Source organism: Scyliorhinus torazame, chromosome 21 (assembly GCF_047496885.1).
Source record: "Scyliorhinus torazame isolate Kashiwa2021f chromosome 21, sScyTor2.1, whole genome shotgun sequence".
Taxonomy (NCBI): Eukaryota; Metazoa; Chordata; class Chondrichthyes; order Carcharhiniformes; family Scyliorhinidae; genus Scyliorhinus; species Scyliorhinus torazame.
This window is the reverse complement of record NC_092727.1, coordinates 116692961-116711392: the sequence shown is the minus strand read 5'-3', so window position 1 is coordinate 116711392 and position 18432 is coordinate 116692961. Positions and strand designations below refer to the sequence as shown.

Below are 18432 nucleotides of genomic sequence, written 5' to 3'. Positions count from 1 at the left end.
TCTTGTCCTGCCAATAATCATTGGTACATACATGTACTATGACAACTGGATCCTCCCCATCTCATTGTAATTTCCTCTCCGGCCGTGAGCAAATGGGTGGCACGGTAGCACTGTTGCTTCACAGCTCCAGGGTCTCGGGTTTGATTCCCGGCTCAGGTCACTCTCTGTGCGGAGTCTGCACGTTCTCCCTGTGTCTGCATGGGTTTCCTCCTTACAAGTCCTGAAAGACATGCTGTTCGGTGAATTGGACATTCTGAATTCTCCCTCTGATTACCCAAAAGGGGCTTTTCACAGTAATTTCATTGAAGTGTTCATGTAAGCCTACTTCTGAAAATAAAGATTATTAAATTAAAAAATGACCTGAATCCTAACACAGGGCAGGCAAAACAGCTATCGGAGTGCATTGGAATGAACAGCTTAGGATATGGGTACTGTACATGATTAGACATCACTAGCTGTTGAGATTGCCACATAGGACCAATTTGGTCCTTTGAGGGCTGCACAACTGTGAGCGGACAGGAATGTGAGAAAAAAATCTGATGTACTGAAATCATTAACTGAGTATTCCTTTTTTAAAATTTTTATTTAACATTCACTTTGTACATGAATACTGTACAGAGTGTACATATTGTACAGCAGTAAAACAGTGAGAAATCTTACAATCAGAACAAAGTATGTGCAGCTTAATGTACATCACAAGGCTCACTAGAGAAATACATTACACAAAATAGGAAACATATTTAAAACCCTTCATAAGGTGCAGTTAAGAGTCTACCATAACCTACCTGGAATTAGAATTAAGTTTTTAAATACGATACAAGTTTATCTAAATTTCAGGAGCGATACTATTGTGGGAAATCTCATCAGTGGGCGGAGATATGGAGCCAGTATAGGAAACTGAAATTAACATTACTGTATGTCACTGACCTGGTCCTTACACAATTTAATGGTGAAGTTGGCTCAACTCTCACTTTTCAGTCTCTCGATAAGGTCAGTTCTCCAATGGTTCAATATAAAGCGAAGAAAAAAAAAGTTCTACAGAAAATATTAATGTGAATAACTCGGAGTTGATTTTTGTTTTGAAAAAAAGGGGATTACTTCCCCTTTTATTTGTTTTAAAAAAACAGCAGTCCGACAGTCTGTATTTGGCAATTTTCAGTGTGAAAACAGGCACAAAGCTAAAAATAGTCGTAATAGCCAACAGCAATTAGACTTCAGTTGTAAACTGAGCATTATCCATAATATAAATGTCTCCTTTCCCCTGCCCCACATTAATGATCGGCCTTGTAATAAAACAATAATTGCAAATGTTCCAACATTTTGAAAGTACACATCAACATATGTGTATCAAGCTCAGTTAACATTTTGGGTACAGATTATTTATCGGAACAATGCTGATGGACCTCCTCCATAGGTATATCTATCTTCTGTATTTTCCCCTCGCCTAAAATTTTCAGCATTTTTATCTAAACCCAGAGTTTCCTTTACACTCATCCACTAGGTTCTGAAGTCAACACATACATCAAGCTTAGATCTCCGAGTCGCGTGCATGTTATGGTCAGTCAATTGGGGTATTAAAGTGCCCCATTCACTGAAGGACGGTCAGGGAAAAACTTTTAAATGTCACCTTTAACTTATCTGTAGATTCATGGTATCAAACAGAAAGCAGATGCTTTAAATCTCAACCTTTTAAACACCAGTGTTGAACTGAACCGGACATACCACCACAGTCCTGGATGTGATACTTCTCATTTTTATCGAGTTAACTGCTCTCCACTATAGCAGCAATTTAGGAACTATAACTGGCTTCAGCTTCCCAGGAAGATGGAAAATGGCCAGGAATGAGGGACATCATCCAAAGGTCCCTGTTGGGCATGCACGCAAATGAACATCAGGCGAGAGCAGGTTGGACCAATGCTGGAACAGCCTGAACAGACACTTGACGTTTTGGAAGACTGACTGCTTGAATGAAGTATCCAACATGCCACCAACACCTGTGGAACTATACCCTTGTATCAATCACATCTTATATTAATTGGCTTGTATGGGGAGCGGGGGAGGGAACATGGTAAGAAAAAACTGGGAGGGTGTGAGCCAAATTCTTCCAATGTTTTTAATCTCACACAAAAAATATACATTGTTGAGTGGACAGGTGGGAAACATATAACAAGAGTCACAAACATTTTTTAAAAAGTCAGTCAGTTTTATTGAATCTCTTACTTTCTTATTATCTGAAATATCAGACAAAAGGCTTTTTAACTCTTCTCCCCACCCCTTCTCTTGTACATCTATTTAGACATGAAGTCCTGATAGCTTGGTGGATAAATAGCCACGTGGTTGTGTGGCACTAAACTATACTACTCCAAGGATTCTTAAATATATGGGGAAAAAAAATAATTGCAACTGGTGCAACACTAGGATTCGTTTACATTTTCACTCCAGCCATTTTCTTTTCAACTGTTTCCACAAATGAATAATTCTATTGTGAAGAAAAATAATGCTTTGGTTTACAGATGGACATGACACCTTTATTCAAGCCTCACTAGGCAGAAGCTTGAAGTATTTCACTGGAGCACAACTTCAAGAATATTCAAAAGTAATGTTTTGTTAACAAAAATGGCTAAAAATGCCAAGTCGTGTCAGCAATTGCTCCTGTATTTTGTTTTTATCCAAAGTTATGCATTCAATGATGGGATAATTGTGTCCACAAATCTTTTCTGCCCATTTATCACAACCTTTCCACTTCCAGTGTTGCTTTAATTAAGTTACTGTGATATGGGTGACTAGGTTACATATATATCAAACGCAATCACCCCTCTGCCCAAAGAATTACGTGAGCAACATCTTTACAAAGCCAGATTTAAAGAACAAAACAGGATAAACCACAAAAGTGCAAAGATCGGAGGTTGAACCAATCTATTTTCAGGGACCAGGAAGAATATCTTAAGTGTGCATATTCAAAGATATTCCTTCAATGTCATTGTGAGTATTTTAAAAGTCATCTTTGAATATACAATCAGAACCAACTTATTTGTAATGTGAGCTGTATCTTACTAGGGCCAGTTCACTTAGCAGTTTGTCTCTCTGAACAGATGGATCAAAAGTTGGTATAATTTTGCACAAGTACACTGGCCAATCATAAAGGCTTCACTGTAATGTCTGGCTTTCTTTCGTGCAGAATGTTGCAAGAATTCACAATCCTGTAATAAGTTTTAAAGAATAGAAAACCCAAATGGCTCATTTCCACTCACAAATTTATACTGAATGAAGGTGGCTAGCCCAACACCAAAAATCAGACTGTTACTTCTGAACAAGGTGTCATTTTTAAATAAAAGCAATTTTGAACAGCGCCATGCAATTTATTAATGCACTAGGTCTGACTAAGTTTTTACACTTTTTTTTTCTAATTAAGGGGGCCCAATTCACCTACCCTGCACATACTTGGGTTGTGGGGGTGAGACCCACGCAGACACGGGGAGAATGTGCAAAATCCACATGGACAGTGACCCAGGGCCGGGATCGAATCTGGGTCCTCGGGCCATGAGGCAGCAGTGCTAACCACCATGCTGCCCCTAAGGTCTGGCTAAGTTCATGAATCAAACAAAAGGCTCACCTCCCCCAACAGAAAAACCGTAACAGAGAATTGGATGAAATGTCCCAGAACTCCATTAAAATGAGAATGTTATTTCTTTTTAAGTAAACGTGATGCAGGCGAGCCTGGAGAAGCAAATGCCCAGTGTACAACACTAAAGAGATGCGATATTTGTTGGCTTGATGCTTACTGGCTATTGGGGAGACTTGAAGTAGGGCCATCCTTTCCATTTTTACACACTGCAGTCCAAATGATCAGGGTTTTTAAATGCAAGGTGCTTTGCGAATTATTGTACATTTACTGAAATGTTGTTCATTAAAAATGATAAAGGGCTCAGTTTGTATAATTGTTTTCTCAAGACCCGAACATTACTTCAATTCTTCAAATCAATCGACCATGCAATATTCACAGAGCTGAGTGTTTACTCTGAAGCAGATTTCCCTCCTTCCTATTTCCATATCACCAAAATACTCTTGTAAACCAGAAAACATCTTAATCAATTGCATAAAAACACATGCACACAAAAGATACAATGGGCCCATAAAAAAAGTACAATTTTAAATTTATTATCCTCTTATTAATCCCATTCTCATTAAACCACCTTTCCTCAGATGCTGTTTGACATGCTTGAAGCCTTGGCCATTATGTAAGCAGCAATTAGAATCTGCGGTCTGTGGCAACTTGCCTCACGTATAGTGTCTCCCCCAGTCTGTCTGATACTTAAGAACGTGTCTGCTATGGTGCGGTACGTTTGACAAGCAGCTTTGAGAATCTTCTCGTTTACCAAATGGTGCCTTGACATTTTGTGGATATCATCACAATCCGTGACCGAAATGGGTTAGCATCCCAGAAACAACTCACCCAAACTGCTAATGGAGGGGAGCATGATAGAAATTCCCCAGCACCTTGGATGGGAAGGCCTGGAAGATCTTGGTAATGAATCAGGTCAAAAATATGATTTATTTTGGGCAAATGAACATAATGTTTGTGGAATGCTGTAACTTACGTTCAACTATGAGGGGTTTCATGTTTCCTTTCATGGTAATTTTACTGTTGCAATTGTACTTCACTACGTGTAGACATACACTCAGCACATGCAGGTAGAATAGTTAGGTTATAAATACAGATGACTTCCTTTAAGTGTCAATGGAGCACCTCAAGGATTCCAGGACTTCAGGTGATTTGTTCAGATGATCTTTATGAAATATAATGGTATTGGTTCAGAAGTTTCTTAAATTGACGAGCTTAAATCGATGGCAAGGTTTCTGCAAGTCCAGCTATAAAGCTAAGCCGTAACAAAACATGCCTTCATTCAAACCATTTCCCCCACCCCGCCCCAACAGCAGCGAGTTGAAGCTAGCACCTGTAACCGTCAGTAGCAAATGCTCCATTCACCAGCAAGGTTGGTAACTGGGAAGGGCGTGAAAATTGGACTATGCAGGGAGGCTGACGAAGTGAGCAGTCATTTCAAAATTGGTCATTCTGGTGAAGAACAGCACAGAAAATTCCAGAAGCACAGAAAATTCCACTGCTTCAAGTAAGAGTTCTATTTTTGTTTGAACGAAAAGGGGAATTTTCCTGTGTTGGAAGGAAATACGCTCATCTACATATCAGCTCAAAGGCCTTTATTTACATGACTGAAGATCATTAGCGCGACGGACTGCATACTTCAAAATGAGGTAATCTTTTTTATTTTTAATTATTATAAAAACAAAGCATTAATAAGGTCAGCTTCACATTCGGTGACGACTGCTTCTTTTTCAACAAAAACATAGAATTACATGAATACAAGAGGTATTCAACGGAAACATGAAAGTTTTTCCTCTAAATAGATTAAACACAGGGAAACAGGGGTATTTATTTATTTTTGCTCGAGTTACACCCAGTGAAATTGAACAAAAAATTGTGCATTAGCCAAATTGGAAGAAAAAATTCCCAGGACCAGAAGCTGAAAAGAGAAAGAGAAAGATCCATTAACGACACCCAATCTCTAAAAAAAATATATTTCCCCCCCAATTAGGGGGAAATTTAGCATGTCCAATCCACCTAACCTGCACATCTTTGGGCTGCGGGGGCGACACCCGCGCAGACATAGGGAGAATGTGCAAACTCCACACGGGACAGTGACCTGGGGCCGGGATCTAACCCGGGTCCTGGGTGCCGTGAGGTAGCAGTGCTAATCACTGCACCACCATGACTCCCCATGGCACCCAATCTTAAACAGCTACATGTATACTCCATGTGAACAGTAACTTCCATTTGGCAAGTCAATGTATTCAAAGTGAATTTTCTCTCGATAAAGCCCTTTTGCACAAAAGTTACATTGAAAAGTGCCCCGATGGATTGCACAACAAGCTTAACATTTAAAATTTTTTTTTTAGAGTACCCAATTATTTTTGTTTTCCCAATTAAGGGCCAATTTAGCGTGGCCAATCCACCTAACCTGCACATCTTTGAGTTGTGGGGGTGAAACCCACACAGGCACGGGGAGAATGTGCAAACTCCAAACAAGTTTAAAATTATTGGAAGGCTGCTGGAGCAAATTGGCCACCATATCATGGTGGGTTACTCTAATATTAATGGCTGGCTGCGGTGAGTAACTGAGGCACTGCAAGACTGACGGTTCAAGTCCCACCATAGTTAGAACTTGTCCATCCTTCATCTGAGCCACAGGACCAAAGTTCTGTCTGCCTCTGCTGGGAAGGCAATAGGGTTGGTATGCTAGGAGAATGAGATTAAACAGGCCGAACGCGCGCCGTCATCCATCTAAAAATAGCTGTTCCCCGTATTTCTGAAAATGCTGACTCTGTGGGTTACGGTTCCTGGGGTAATTCAGCTGAAGTTTGCGTGTACGCTGGCAGTGTAAACATGGTCAAGCTATTTATTCAGGCCGACTGTCACCAATCCAATCCCAATTCTTAATTTCACATGGGAGTATTTTCCAGCTTCAGAACTTGCCTCTACCCACTGAATAATTCATTGAGGGGAGGAAGTTTTTACAATGCGATTTTCTTTTAAATTAAAAGCTCACAATTATGCATTTTATATCGATCAAATGCGGCAAATACTTAAAACTCACCTTCGAAACTGAAGCCACCCGGGCTGCCGAAAAATGCTTTGAAAATATTATTAGCATCAAAATCTGTAATACAAAAATATACACATGAACATTATTAAAAGAATCACACGCTGTAGACTTTAGGTAGAGCAAATCTAAACTTTCTACTTTGTATCCCGTTTTGTCCCAAAATAAAGTATGAGTGCTGAGGGCATTTTGACTGCTCACATGAGGATAAGCACTATCAGAACGAAACCTGGCACCTTGAGAGCCCCCATACAGCAGGATTCACCTAGGTAAGAATCTGGGGCAGCAATGTCAGCTCAATTCTCAGCTGAAATGGCCCTAACAGCACAAAGTACTCCTAGCTCAGCATAGACTGCTTTAATCATTAGCTTACAAGGAATTTTGAATAGGTACCTTATTCTGAATTAGAAACTTGCAGACTGACAACCTGTGCAGGATAGTATGTTTATTTGTAAAGAAATGATGTTGGTTATCGCCGGTTTCACAGAGAGGAATACTTACCGCCAGAGTTCATGCCATCGTCATCCAAATCCTGACCACTATCATAACGTGCTTTCTTTTTGGGATCTGACAGGATACTAAAAGCTTCTCCAACTTCTTTAAATTTCTTTTCTTCTTCTTTTTGTACCTCTGGACTGGCACTACTATGTCGATCTGAGCACAGAAGTAAAGAGGTCAGTTAGCAGTAAAGTGTGTTTCTCTTTGCAATTCTAAGTTTGAGTTCTCAAATGTCTAACTTTCAGGAGTAACTCACCACCTGACTCCCCCAAAGCCTGGCCATCATCTACAATGCCCAAATGTGATGGCAGACTCTCCGCTTGCCTGGATGAGTGCAGCTCCAACAATATTCAACAAGCTCAACACAATCCAGGAAAAAGCAGCCTACTGGATCAATACCCAATTCACCACCTTAAACATTCACTCCTCCACCATCAATGCACAGTGGCAGCCGTGAGTACCATCTACAAGATGCACTGCAGCAACTCACCAAAGCTCCTTCGATGGCATCTTCCAAATCTCCAAACTCTACCACCGAGGACAACGGCAGCAGATGCCTGCATGTCCCCCTTTTTTTTTTAAATTAAATATTTTATTGAAAATTTTTGGTCAACCAACACAGTACATTGTGCATCCTTTACACAATATTATAACAACACAAATAACATTGACCTATTTTATAAACAAAAAATGAATAAATAATAAATAACAAAAATGAAAACTAGCCCTAATTGGCAACGGCCTTGTCACAAGTAACACTCTCCAAAAATATAATTTAACAGTCCAATATATAATTATCTGTAGCAACGACCTATACATACTATACAGTATATATTAACAACCCTGAGAGTCCTTCTGGTTCCTCCTCCCCCCACCCCGATCCTGGGCTGCTGCTGCATCCTTCTTTTTTCCATTCCGTCTATCTTTCTGCGAGGTATTCGACGAACGGTTGCCACCGCCTGGTGAACCCTTGAGCCGACCCCCTTAGGACAAACTTAATCCGCTCTAGCTTTATAAACCCCGCCATGTCATTTATCCAGGTCTCCACCCCCGGGGGCTTGGCTTCTTTCCACATTAGCAATATCCTGCGCCGGGCTACTAGGGACGCAAAGGCCAAAACATCGGCCTCTCTCGCCTCCTGCACTCCCGGCTCTTGTGCAACCCCAAATATAGCCAACCCCCAGCTTGGTTCGACCCGGACTCCTACTACTTTTGAAAGCACCTTTGTCACCCCCATCCAAAACCCCTGTAGTGCCGGGCATGACCAAAACATATGGGTATGATTCGCTGGGCTTCTCGAGCACCTCGCACACCTATCCTCCACCCCCAAAAATTTACTGAGCCGTGCTCCAGTCATATGCGCCCTGTGTAATACCTTAAACTGAATCAGGCTTAGCCTGGCACACGAGGACGACGAGTTTACCCTGCTTAGGGCATCTGCCCACAGCCCCTCCTCGATCTCCTCCCCCAGCTCTTCTTCCCATTTCCCTTTTAGTTCATCTACCATAGTCTCCCCTTCGTCCCTCATTTCCCTATATATATCTGACACCTTACCATCCCCCACCCATGTCTTTGAGATCACTCTGTCCTGCACCTCTTGTGTCGGGAGCTGCGGGAATTCCCTCACCTGTTGCCTCGCAAAAGCCCTCAGTTGCATATACCTGAATGCATTCCCTTGGGGCAACCCATATTTCTCGGTCAGCGCTCCCAGACTCGCGAACTTCCCATCCACAAACAGATCTTTCAGTTGCGTTATTCCTGCTCTTTGCCACATTCCATATCCCCCATCCATTCCCCCCGGGGCAAACCTATGATTGTTTCTTATCGGGGACCCCCCCAAGGCTCCCGTCTTTCCCCTATGCCGTCTCCACTGTCCCCAAATCTTCAGTGTAGCCACCACCACCGGGCTTGTGGTGTAGTTCCTCGGTGAGAACGGCAATGGGGCTGTCACCATAGCCTGTAGGCTAGTCCCCCTACAGGACGCCCTCTCTAATCTCTTCCACGCCGCTCCCTCCTCCTCTCCCATCCACTTACTCACCATTGAAATATTAGCGGCCCAATAATACTCACTTAGGCTCGGTAGTGCCAGCCCCCCCCTATCCCTGCTACGCTGTAAGAATCCCTTCCTCACTCTCGGGGTCTTCCCGGCCCACACAAAACCCATGATGCTCTTTTCAATCCTTTTAAAAAAAGCCTTCGTGATCACCACCGGGAGGCACTGAAACACAAAGAGGAATCTCGGGAGGACCACCATCTTAACCGCCTGCACCCTCCCTGCCAGTGACTGGGATACCATATCCCATCTCTTGAAATCCTCCTCCATCTGTTCCACCAACCGCGTTAAATTTAACCTATGCAATGTGCCCCAATTCTTAGCTATCTGGATCCCCAGGTAACGAAAGTCCCTTGTTACCTTCCTCAACGGTAGGTCCTCTATTTCTCTACTCTGCTCCCCTGGATGCACCACAAACAACTCACTTTTCCCCATGTTCAATTTATACCCTGAAAAATCCCCAAACTCCCCAAGTATCCGCATTATTTCTGGCATCCCCTCCGCCGGGTCTGCCACGTATAGTAGCAAATCGTCCGCATACAAAGATACCCGGTATTCTTCTCCTCCCCTAAGTACTCCCCTCCACTTCTTGGAACCCCTCAACGCTATCGCCAGGGGCTCAATCGCCAGTGCAAACAATAATGGGGACAGAGGGCATCCCTGCCTTGTCCCTCTATGGAGCCGAAAATATGCAGATCCCCGTCCATTCGTGACCACGCTCGCCACTGGGGCCCTATACAACAGCTGCACCCATCTAATATACCCCTCTCCAAAACCAAATCTCCTCAACACCTCCCACAAATAATCCCACTCCACTCTATCAAATGCTTTCTCGGCATCCATCGCCACTACTATCTCCGTTTCTCCCTCTGGTGGGGCCATCATCATTACCCCTAACAACCTCCGTATATTCGTGTTCAGCTGTCTCCCCTTCACAAACCCAGTTTGGTCCTCGTGGACCACCCCCGGGACACATTCCTCTATTCTCATTGCCATTGCCTTGGCCAGGATCTTGGCATCTACATTTAGGAGGGAAATAGGTCTATAGGACCCGCATTGTAGCGGGTCCTTTTCCTTCTTTAAGAGAAGTGATATCGTTGCTTCAGACATAGTCGGGGGCAGTTGTCCCCTTTCCTTTGCCTCATTAAAGGTCCTCGTCAGTACCGGGGCGAGCAAGTCCCCATATTCTCTATAGAATTCGACTGGAAATCCATCCGGTCCCGGGGCCTTTCCCGCCTGCATGCTCCTAATTCCTTTCACCACTTCTTCTACCTCGATCTGTGCTCCCAGTCCCACCCTTTCCTGCTCTTCCACCGTGGGAAATTCCAGCCGATCCAAGAAGCCCATCATTCTCTCCCTCCCATCCGGGGGTTGAGCTTCATATAATTTTTTATAAAATGTCTTGAACACTCCATTCACTCTCTCCGCTCCCCGCTCCATCTCTCCTTCCTCATCCCTCACTCCCCCTATTTCCCTCGCTGCTCCCCTTTTCCTCAATTGGTGTGCCAGCAACCTGCTCGCCTTCTCCCCATATTCGTACGGTACACCCTGTGCCTTCCTCCATTGTGCCTCTGCAGTGCCCGTAGTCAGCAAGTCAAATTCTACATGTAGCCTTTGCCTTTCCCTGTACAGTCCCTCCTCCGGTGCTTCCGCATATTGTCTGTCCACCCTCAAAAGTTCTTGCAGCAACCGCTCCCGTTCCTTACTCTCCTGCTTCCCTTTATGTGCCCTTATTGATATCAGCTCCCCTCTAACCACCGCCTTCAACGCCACCCAGACCACTCCCACCTGGACCTCCCCATTATCATTGAGTTCCAAGTACTTTTCAATGCACCCCCTCACCCTTAGACACACCCCCTCATCTGCCATTAGTCCCATGTCCATTCTCCAGGGTGGGCGCCCTCCTGTTTCCTCCCCTATCTCCAAGTCCACCCAGTGTGGAGCGTGATCCGAAATGGCTATAGCCGTATACTCCGTTCCCCTCACCTTCGGGATCAATGCCCTACCCAGCACAAAAAAGTCTATTCGCGAGTAGACTTTATGGACATAGGAGAAAAACGAGAACTCCTTACTCCTAGGTCTGCTAAATCTCCACGGGTCTACACCTCCCATCTGCTCCATAAAATCTTTAAGTACCTTGGCTGCTGCCGGCCTCCTTCCAGTCCTGGACTTCGACCTATCCAGCCCTGGTTCCAACACCGTATTAAAATCTCCCCCCATTATCAGCTTTCCCATCTCTAGGTCCGGAATGCGTCCTAGCATCCGCCTCATAAAATTGGCATCATCCCAGTTCGGGGCATATACGTTTACCAAAACCACCGTCTCCCCCTGTAGTTTGCCACTCACCATCACGTATCTGCCCCCGTTATCCGCCACTATAGTCTTTGCCTCGAACATTACCCGCTTCCCCACTAATATAGCCACCCCCCTGTTTTTCGCATCTAGCCCCGAATGGAACACCTGCCCCACCCATCCTTTGCGTAGCCTAACCTGGTCTATCAGTTTCAGGTGCGTTTCCTGTAACATAACCACATCTGCCTTAAGTTTCTTAAGGTGTGCGAGTACCCGTGCCCTCTTTATCGGCCTGTTCAGCCCTCTCACGTTCCACGTGATCAGCCGAGTTGGGGGGCTTCCTACCCCCCCCCCTTGTCGATTAGCCATCACCTTTTTCCAGCTCCTCACCCGGTTCCCACGCAGCTGTATCTCCCCCAGGCGGTGCCCCCCCGCCCATCCTCCCCCATACCAGCTCCCCCCTCTCCCCAGCAGCAGCAACCCAGTAATTCCCCCCTCCCACCGCCCCCCCCCCCCCGCTAGATCCCCCGCTAGCGTAATTACTCCCCCCATGTTGCTCCCAGAAGTCAGCAAACTCTGGCCGACCTCGGCTTCCCCCCGTGACCTCGGCTCGCACCGTGCGACGCCCCCTCCTTCCTGCTTCTCTATTCCCGCCATGATTATCATAGCGCGGGAACCAAGCCCGCGCTTCTCCCTTGGCCCCGCCCCCAATGGCCAACGCCCCATCTCCTCCACCTCCCCTCCTCCCCCCATCACCACCTGTGGGAGAGAGAAAAGTTACCACATCGCAGGATTAGTACATAAAACTCCTCTTTTCCCCCCTTTTTAACCCCCCTCTTTGCCCCCCACATTCGCCCCACCACTTTGTTCAAACTGTCTTTTTAATAACCCACTCATTCCAGTTTTTCTTCCACAATAAAAGTCCACGCTTCATCCGCCGTCTCAAAGTAGTGGTGTCTCCCTCGATATGTGACCCACAGTCTTGCCGGTTGCAGCATTCCAAATTTTATCTTCTTTTTATGAAGCACCGCCTTGGCCCGATTAAAGCTCGCCCTCCTTCTCGCCACCTCCGCACTCCAGTCTTGATAAACGCGGATCACCGCGTTCTCCCATTTACTGCTCAGAGTTTTCTTCGCCCATCTAAGGACCATTTCTCTATCCTTAAAACGGAGGAATCTCACCACTATGGCTCTGGGAATTTCTCCTGCTCTCGGTCCTCGCGCCATCACTCGGTATGCTCCCTCCACCTCCAACAGACCCGCCGGGGCCTCCGCTCCCATTAACGAGTGCAGCATCGTGCTCACATATGCCCCGACGTCCGCTCCCTCCACACCTTCAGGAAGACCAAGAATCCTCAGGTTGTTCCTCCTTGCGTTGTTTTCCAGTGCCTCCAACCTTTCCACACATCGTTTCTGATGTGCCTCCTGCGTCTCCGTCTTCACCACCAGGCCCTGTATGTCGTCCTCATTCTCGGCTGCCTTTGCCTTCACGACCCGAAGCTCCCGCTCCTGGGTCTTTTGTTCCTCCTTTAGCCCTTCGATCGCCTGTAGTATCGGGGCCAACAGCTCTTTCTTCATTTCCTTTTTGATCTCTTCCACACAGCATTTCAAGAACTCTTGTTGTTCAGGGCCCCATGTTAAACTGCCACCTTCCGACGCCATCTTGGTTTTTGCTTGCCTTCCTTGCTGCTGTTCTAAAGGATCCACTGCAATCCGGCCACTTTCTCCTCCTTTTTCCATCCGTATCCAGGGGGGATTCCCTTCTGGTTTACCACACAGTGTTTTTAGCCGTCAAAATTGCCGTTGGGGCTCCTATCAAGAGCCCAAAAGTCCGTTTCACCGGGAGCTGCCGAAACGTGCGACTCAGCTGGTCATCGCCGCACCCGGAAGTCCCTGCATGTCCCCCTTTAAGTCACACACCATTCTGACTTGGAACTGTAATCACCATTCCTTCACTGTTGCCAAGTCAAAATATTGGAACTCCCTGACAGCAAGTACCTACAACACATGGACTGCAGCAGTTCGAGAAGGTGCCTCACCACCATCTTCTCAAGTGCAATTAGGGATGGGCAATAAATGCTGGCTTGGCCAGTGATACCCACATCCTGTAAAAGAATAAATATAAAAGATGCACATGTCACTGGGCACTTGGGTGTACATTCACTGATATATTTCATGGAAGTGTACATTTAAATGTATAATTTATGAAGCCATGGCGGTTTTTGATTGCCATTGGAGGATGTCATCGATACATCTGAACTTTTACCGTGGCTCCTTGGAATGAGGTAGGTCTCAGAATGGGAGGGGTGGATCTATTTACTAGTTAACTGCTTGGTTTGGCTTGCTGCCTTGCATGGTGAGCGAGTGAGTAGCAGCTAAGGTTTGATGTAAAGTAAAATTCCATTGTTTGTACATTCACTGCTGTGGTTCAAGAAGGCAGCTCACCTTCACAAGGGCAATGAGGGTTGGGGAATTAATGCTGGCCTAGCCTGCAACACCTAGAACCTGTAAAAGAATTTAAAAAGGGGCAGAACTTTAATACACAAAAGGAATCCACAGGCGCTTTTGTAAATTCAGTATCACCAGAATGTTGCCTGGTATGGAGGGAAGATCTTATGAGGAAAGGCTGAGGGACTTGAGGCTGTTTTCGTTAGAGAGAAGAAGGATAAGAGGTGACTTAATTGAGGCATACAAGATGATCAGAGGATTGGATAGGGTGGACAGTGAGAGCCTTTTTCCTCGGATGGTGATGTCTAGCACGAGGGGACATAGCTTTAAATTGAGAGATAGATATAGGACAGATGTCAGAGGTAGGTTCTTTCCTCAGAGAGTAGTAAGGGCGTGGAATGCCCTGCCTGCAACAGTAGTGGACTCGCCAACATTAAGGGCATTCAAATGGTCATTGGATAGACATATGGATGATAAGGGCTTTAGCGTGGTTTCACAGGTCGGCGCAACATCGAGGGCCAAAGGGCCTGTACTGCGCTGTAATGTTCTATAAAACGCTCACTGCAAAAGTTAGCATTGAACAGACTATGTCGCCCAAGGGTCAAAAAGTCTAGAATAGCAGTCTCAAAACAACCTACTGAGTAAACAGATTCAGTGCTGCATCTGTTGCTATATTTTTGGCCATTAGATGGTGCTTTAATATTGACAGAGCTTGCAGAATGGCAAAAAAAAGTCCCTCAATTATACCTGGATCCTTGCAAAATTGAGGAAGAGATACACAAGAAATGATGGAAGAAATGCTAATTTTGCACATTGCACTATAGTCCTGAAATAATCAGGGCATACAGATTTTTTTTAAAAAAGTGCTCCTCTACCTTGCAATTGAAACATTTTCCTTCTGTTTGCTGAACCTATTTTATTCTGAATGTCCAGGAAACTTTCCAAATATTACACTAGATGGCAGCCTACTCCAGAGTTAACTCCTCCAAAAGATAAATAGTCTCAGGTCCTGAAACAATTAGGCCAGAAAATATGTCCCACAGCAGGGCAACCAATTCTTTCAAAATATTACAGCTTGCATCAAATACTTTGCTTCCTGTTAAATTAAATAATTTATACCTAGGCACAGAAGGAATGATGGTGAAGCTTACAGATGATACAAAACTAAGTGTCATAACAAATTGTTGTAAGAATGCAGGAGATACAGACAAGTTAGCAGAGTGAGCTAATAAGTGGCAGATGCAGTTCATTGAAGGGAAATGTGAATTAACATATTTTCGAAAAATATGTCCTCAAAAAGTATAACCTGAAGTGAAATATAACCTAACTGATATGATACTTAGACAAGATAAAAGGAATCCAGGGATACATAGGATCACTACATCAGTCCTGCCACCACGGGAATTAGTCTGTAGAACCTTCGCTGTACATCGTCAATAGCAAGAATGTCCTTCCTCAAACTAGAAAATGAAAACTGCACACCATACTCAAGGTGTGGCCTCACTAAGGCCCTGTATAACTGCAGTAATACTCCTCGACTCAAATCCTCTCACTATGAAGGCCAGCATACCATTAGCTTTCCTCACTGCCTGCTGTACCTACATGCCAATCTTCAACGACTGTTCCACCATGACACCCAGGTCTCATTGCACTTCCCCTTTTCCTAAACTGACACCATTCAGATAATAATCTGCCTTCCAATTTTTGCCACCAAGGTGGATAACCTCACATTTACCCACATGCATTTGCCAAGTATTTTCCCACTCAGTCAGCCTGTTCAAGTTACTCTGTAGCCTCTTTTTTCATCCTCCTCACAGCACACACTGCCACCCAGCTTAGTGTCGTCCGCAAATTTGGAGATATTGCATGCAATTCCTTCGTCCAAATCATTCATGTATATTGTGAACCCTGCGGTATCCCACTAGTCACTGCCTGCCACTCTGAAAAGGACCCGGTTATTCCCACTCTCGGCTTCTTGTCTACCAACCAGTTCTCTATCCATGCCAATTCATTACCCCCAATACCATGAGCTTTCATTGTTCTCACTAATCTCTTGTGTGGGGCCTTGTCAAAAGACATTTGAAAGTCCAGATACACAACATTCACTGGTTCACCCTTGTCCACTCTACTGGTCACATCCTCAAAAAATTCCGTAAGATTTGTCAGGCATGATTTCCCTTTAGTGAATCCATGCTGCTTTCCAAATGCTCAGTTAGTTCATCCTTAATAACTGACTCCAGCATTTTCCCCACCACCGGTCGGGCTAACTGGTCTATAATCCCCGTTTTCTCTCTCCCTCCTTTTAAAAAGTGGGGTTACATTAGCTACCCTCCAGTCCATTGGAACTCTTCCAGAGTCTACAGAATGCTGGAAATTGATCACCAATGCATCCACTATTTCTAGGGCCACTTCCTTAAGTACTCTGGGATGCAGAGCATCAGGCCCTGTGGACTTATCAGGTTTTAATCTCATCAATTTCCTAAATACAATTTCATGACTAATAGGGATTTCCTTCAGTTCCTCCTTCATGCTGGACCCTCTGTCCCTATTATTTCCAGAAGGTTATTTGCGTCCTCCTTAGTGAAGACAGACCAGAAGACAACTTATGCATCAAGCTGCATCACGCTTTGAGTTTCAACATCTTAACAATGAAGCAAGGTGATGGCAGCAAAGGGAAGAAAAGGGAGCAAATCCTGCACTCAGATCCCACAACCTGGTGGGACATCTCGCCCTGTGTGCCCAAAGATCTGTGGGTCGAGAATTGGTCTGTTCAGACGCATGAAGACCCATGCCAGCAAACGCGACCTGAGTAGGCGCCATCCTCGAATTGTGACAGTGGTGATAACATTTCTACACATCCGAACATCCGTATTTAAGGAGCTATGTTTCTGTGGGCGGCGCGGTGGCACAGTGGTTAGCATTGCTGCCTCACAGCACCAGGGGCCTGGGTTCGATTCCGACCTCGGGTGACTGGCTGTGTGGCGTTTGCACATTCTCTCAGTGTCTGTTTGGGTTTCCTGCAGGTGCTCTGGTTTCCTCCAACAGTTCAAAGATGTGCACGTTAAGTGAATTGGACATGGTAAATTGTTCCTTAGTATCCAGAGGTTAGGTGGGGTTACGGGGAGGGAGTGGGGGATTGGGCATTGGTGGTGTGCTCTTTCAGAGGGTCGGTGCAGACTCGATGGGCCAAATGGCCTTCTTCTGCACTGTCAGGATTCTATGAGGTGTGGGGGAAAATGCCGTCACTTTTTAAAACTCCCAATAAAGCACAGTGGCCCTCTCAAGAGAATACAAACATACAGACAGAACAAGGCAGGTTCAAAAGGCACAACCTCACACAAAATAGTGTCTCGAAACGATAAACAAATGTAGCTGAACTTGCTTATTTTCTACTTAAATGCAAATTTCATGGCAGAGCAGTCTTTTCAGGTGCAGCAAAATCAATTTCAACCGCACCGGCGCTCAGACTCAGCTTTGGAAAGCGTTATGAGTCAGCAGGCACCCGTATCAGGATAACAAAGAGAAACCTGTCATACCTGGATGGTGCATCAGTGCACGCTTCCTGTAGGCTTTCTTAATTTCATCTTCCGTTGCATTTTTGTCAACCCCAAGAATTTTGTAGTAATCTTTTCGTTTGCTCTTCTTCAGCTCCAGCTGTGCGTTCTTAAGAAGCTGTTTGTGTTCTTAACGACAGAAAACATAAGAATCCTAAATGTCACGGTGCTGTGTTCCACCAAGTGAAAGAGTACTAACCAGGCTCATTCAAATTCAAACACATTACTCATTTTTTCATCTCAGGACCTCGCTCATTTAGATTTATTTTTTAACTTTGCAGCTTACAGGTCATTCAAAAGAAATTTGAACAGCCAAAGCCTGCTGTTCCTAAGGTTTGGTTATGGAATTTTATAAAAGCATAAAACTCAAGAGAAAGAGATGGCAATTCAGCCCATCAAACCCACTGCATTCAGAACTCATTCATAGAGGTCCCTTCGGCTCATCCCATCTGCGCTGGTCAAAAACAACCACCCAAGTATTCTAACCCCATTTCCCAGCACTTGGTCCATAGCGGGGTATGCTTTGGCACTGCAAGTGCACATCTAAATATTTCTTAAATGTTATGAAGGTCTCTGCCTCCACCACCTCTTCAGGCAGTGAGTTCCAGACTCCCTCCACTCTCTGGGAAAAGATATTTCCTCACATTCCCTCTAAACCTCCTGTCCCTTACCTTAAATCTATGCTCCTTGGTCACTGATCTCCTTGGCCATTGATCTCTCCACCAAGAGGAAACGTTTCTTCCTGTTTACTCTATCTATGCCGCTCATAATTTAACACATCTCAATCATGCCCCCCCCCCTCAGTCTCCTCTGCCCCACGGAAAGCAACCCCAATCTATCCAATCTCTCGGCATTGCTAAAACTCTCCAGCTCAGGGAACATCCCGGTAAATCTCCTTTGCACCCTTTCCA

General features: G+C 44.9%; 1 protein-coding gene across 1 annotated transcript in view; it reads right to left on the bottom strand.

Annotated features, from left to right (window-relative positions):
- Positions 1-564: 564 nt before the first annotated feature.
- The window catches only part of dnajc7 (DnaJ (Hsp40) homolog, subfamily C, member 7), a 59796-nt gene continuing 41928 nt past the window's right edge, over positions 565-18432 (bottom strand). Inside the window, exons 11-14 of the mRNA XM_072487343.1 lie at positions 17504-17650; positions 7179-7331; positions 6672-6734; positions 565-5540 (exon numbers count right to left, since the gene is read on the bottom strand). Of these exons, the coding sequence (XP_072343444.1) occupies positions 5503-5540; positions 6672-6734; positions 7179-7331; positions 17504-17650 (401 nt within the window). The 3' untranslated portion in view covers positions 565-5502. The remainder of the gene's footprint in view (positions 5541-6671; positions 6735-7178; positions 7332-17503; positions 17651-18432) is intronic.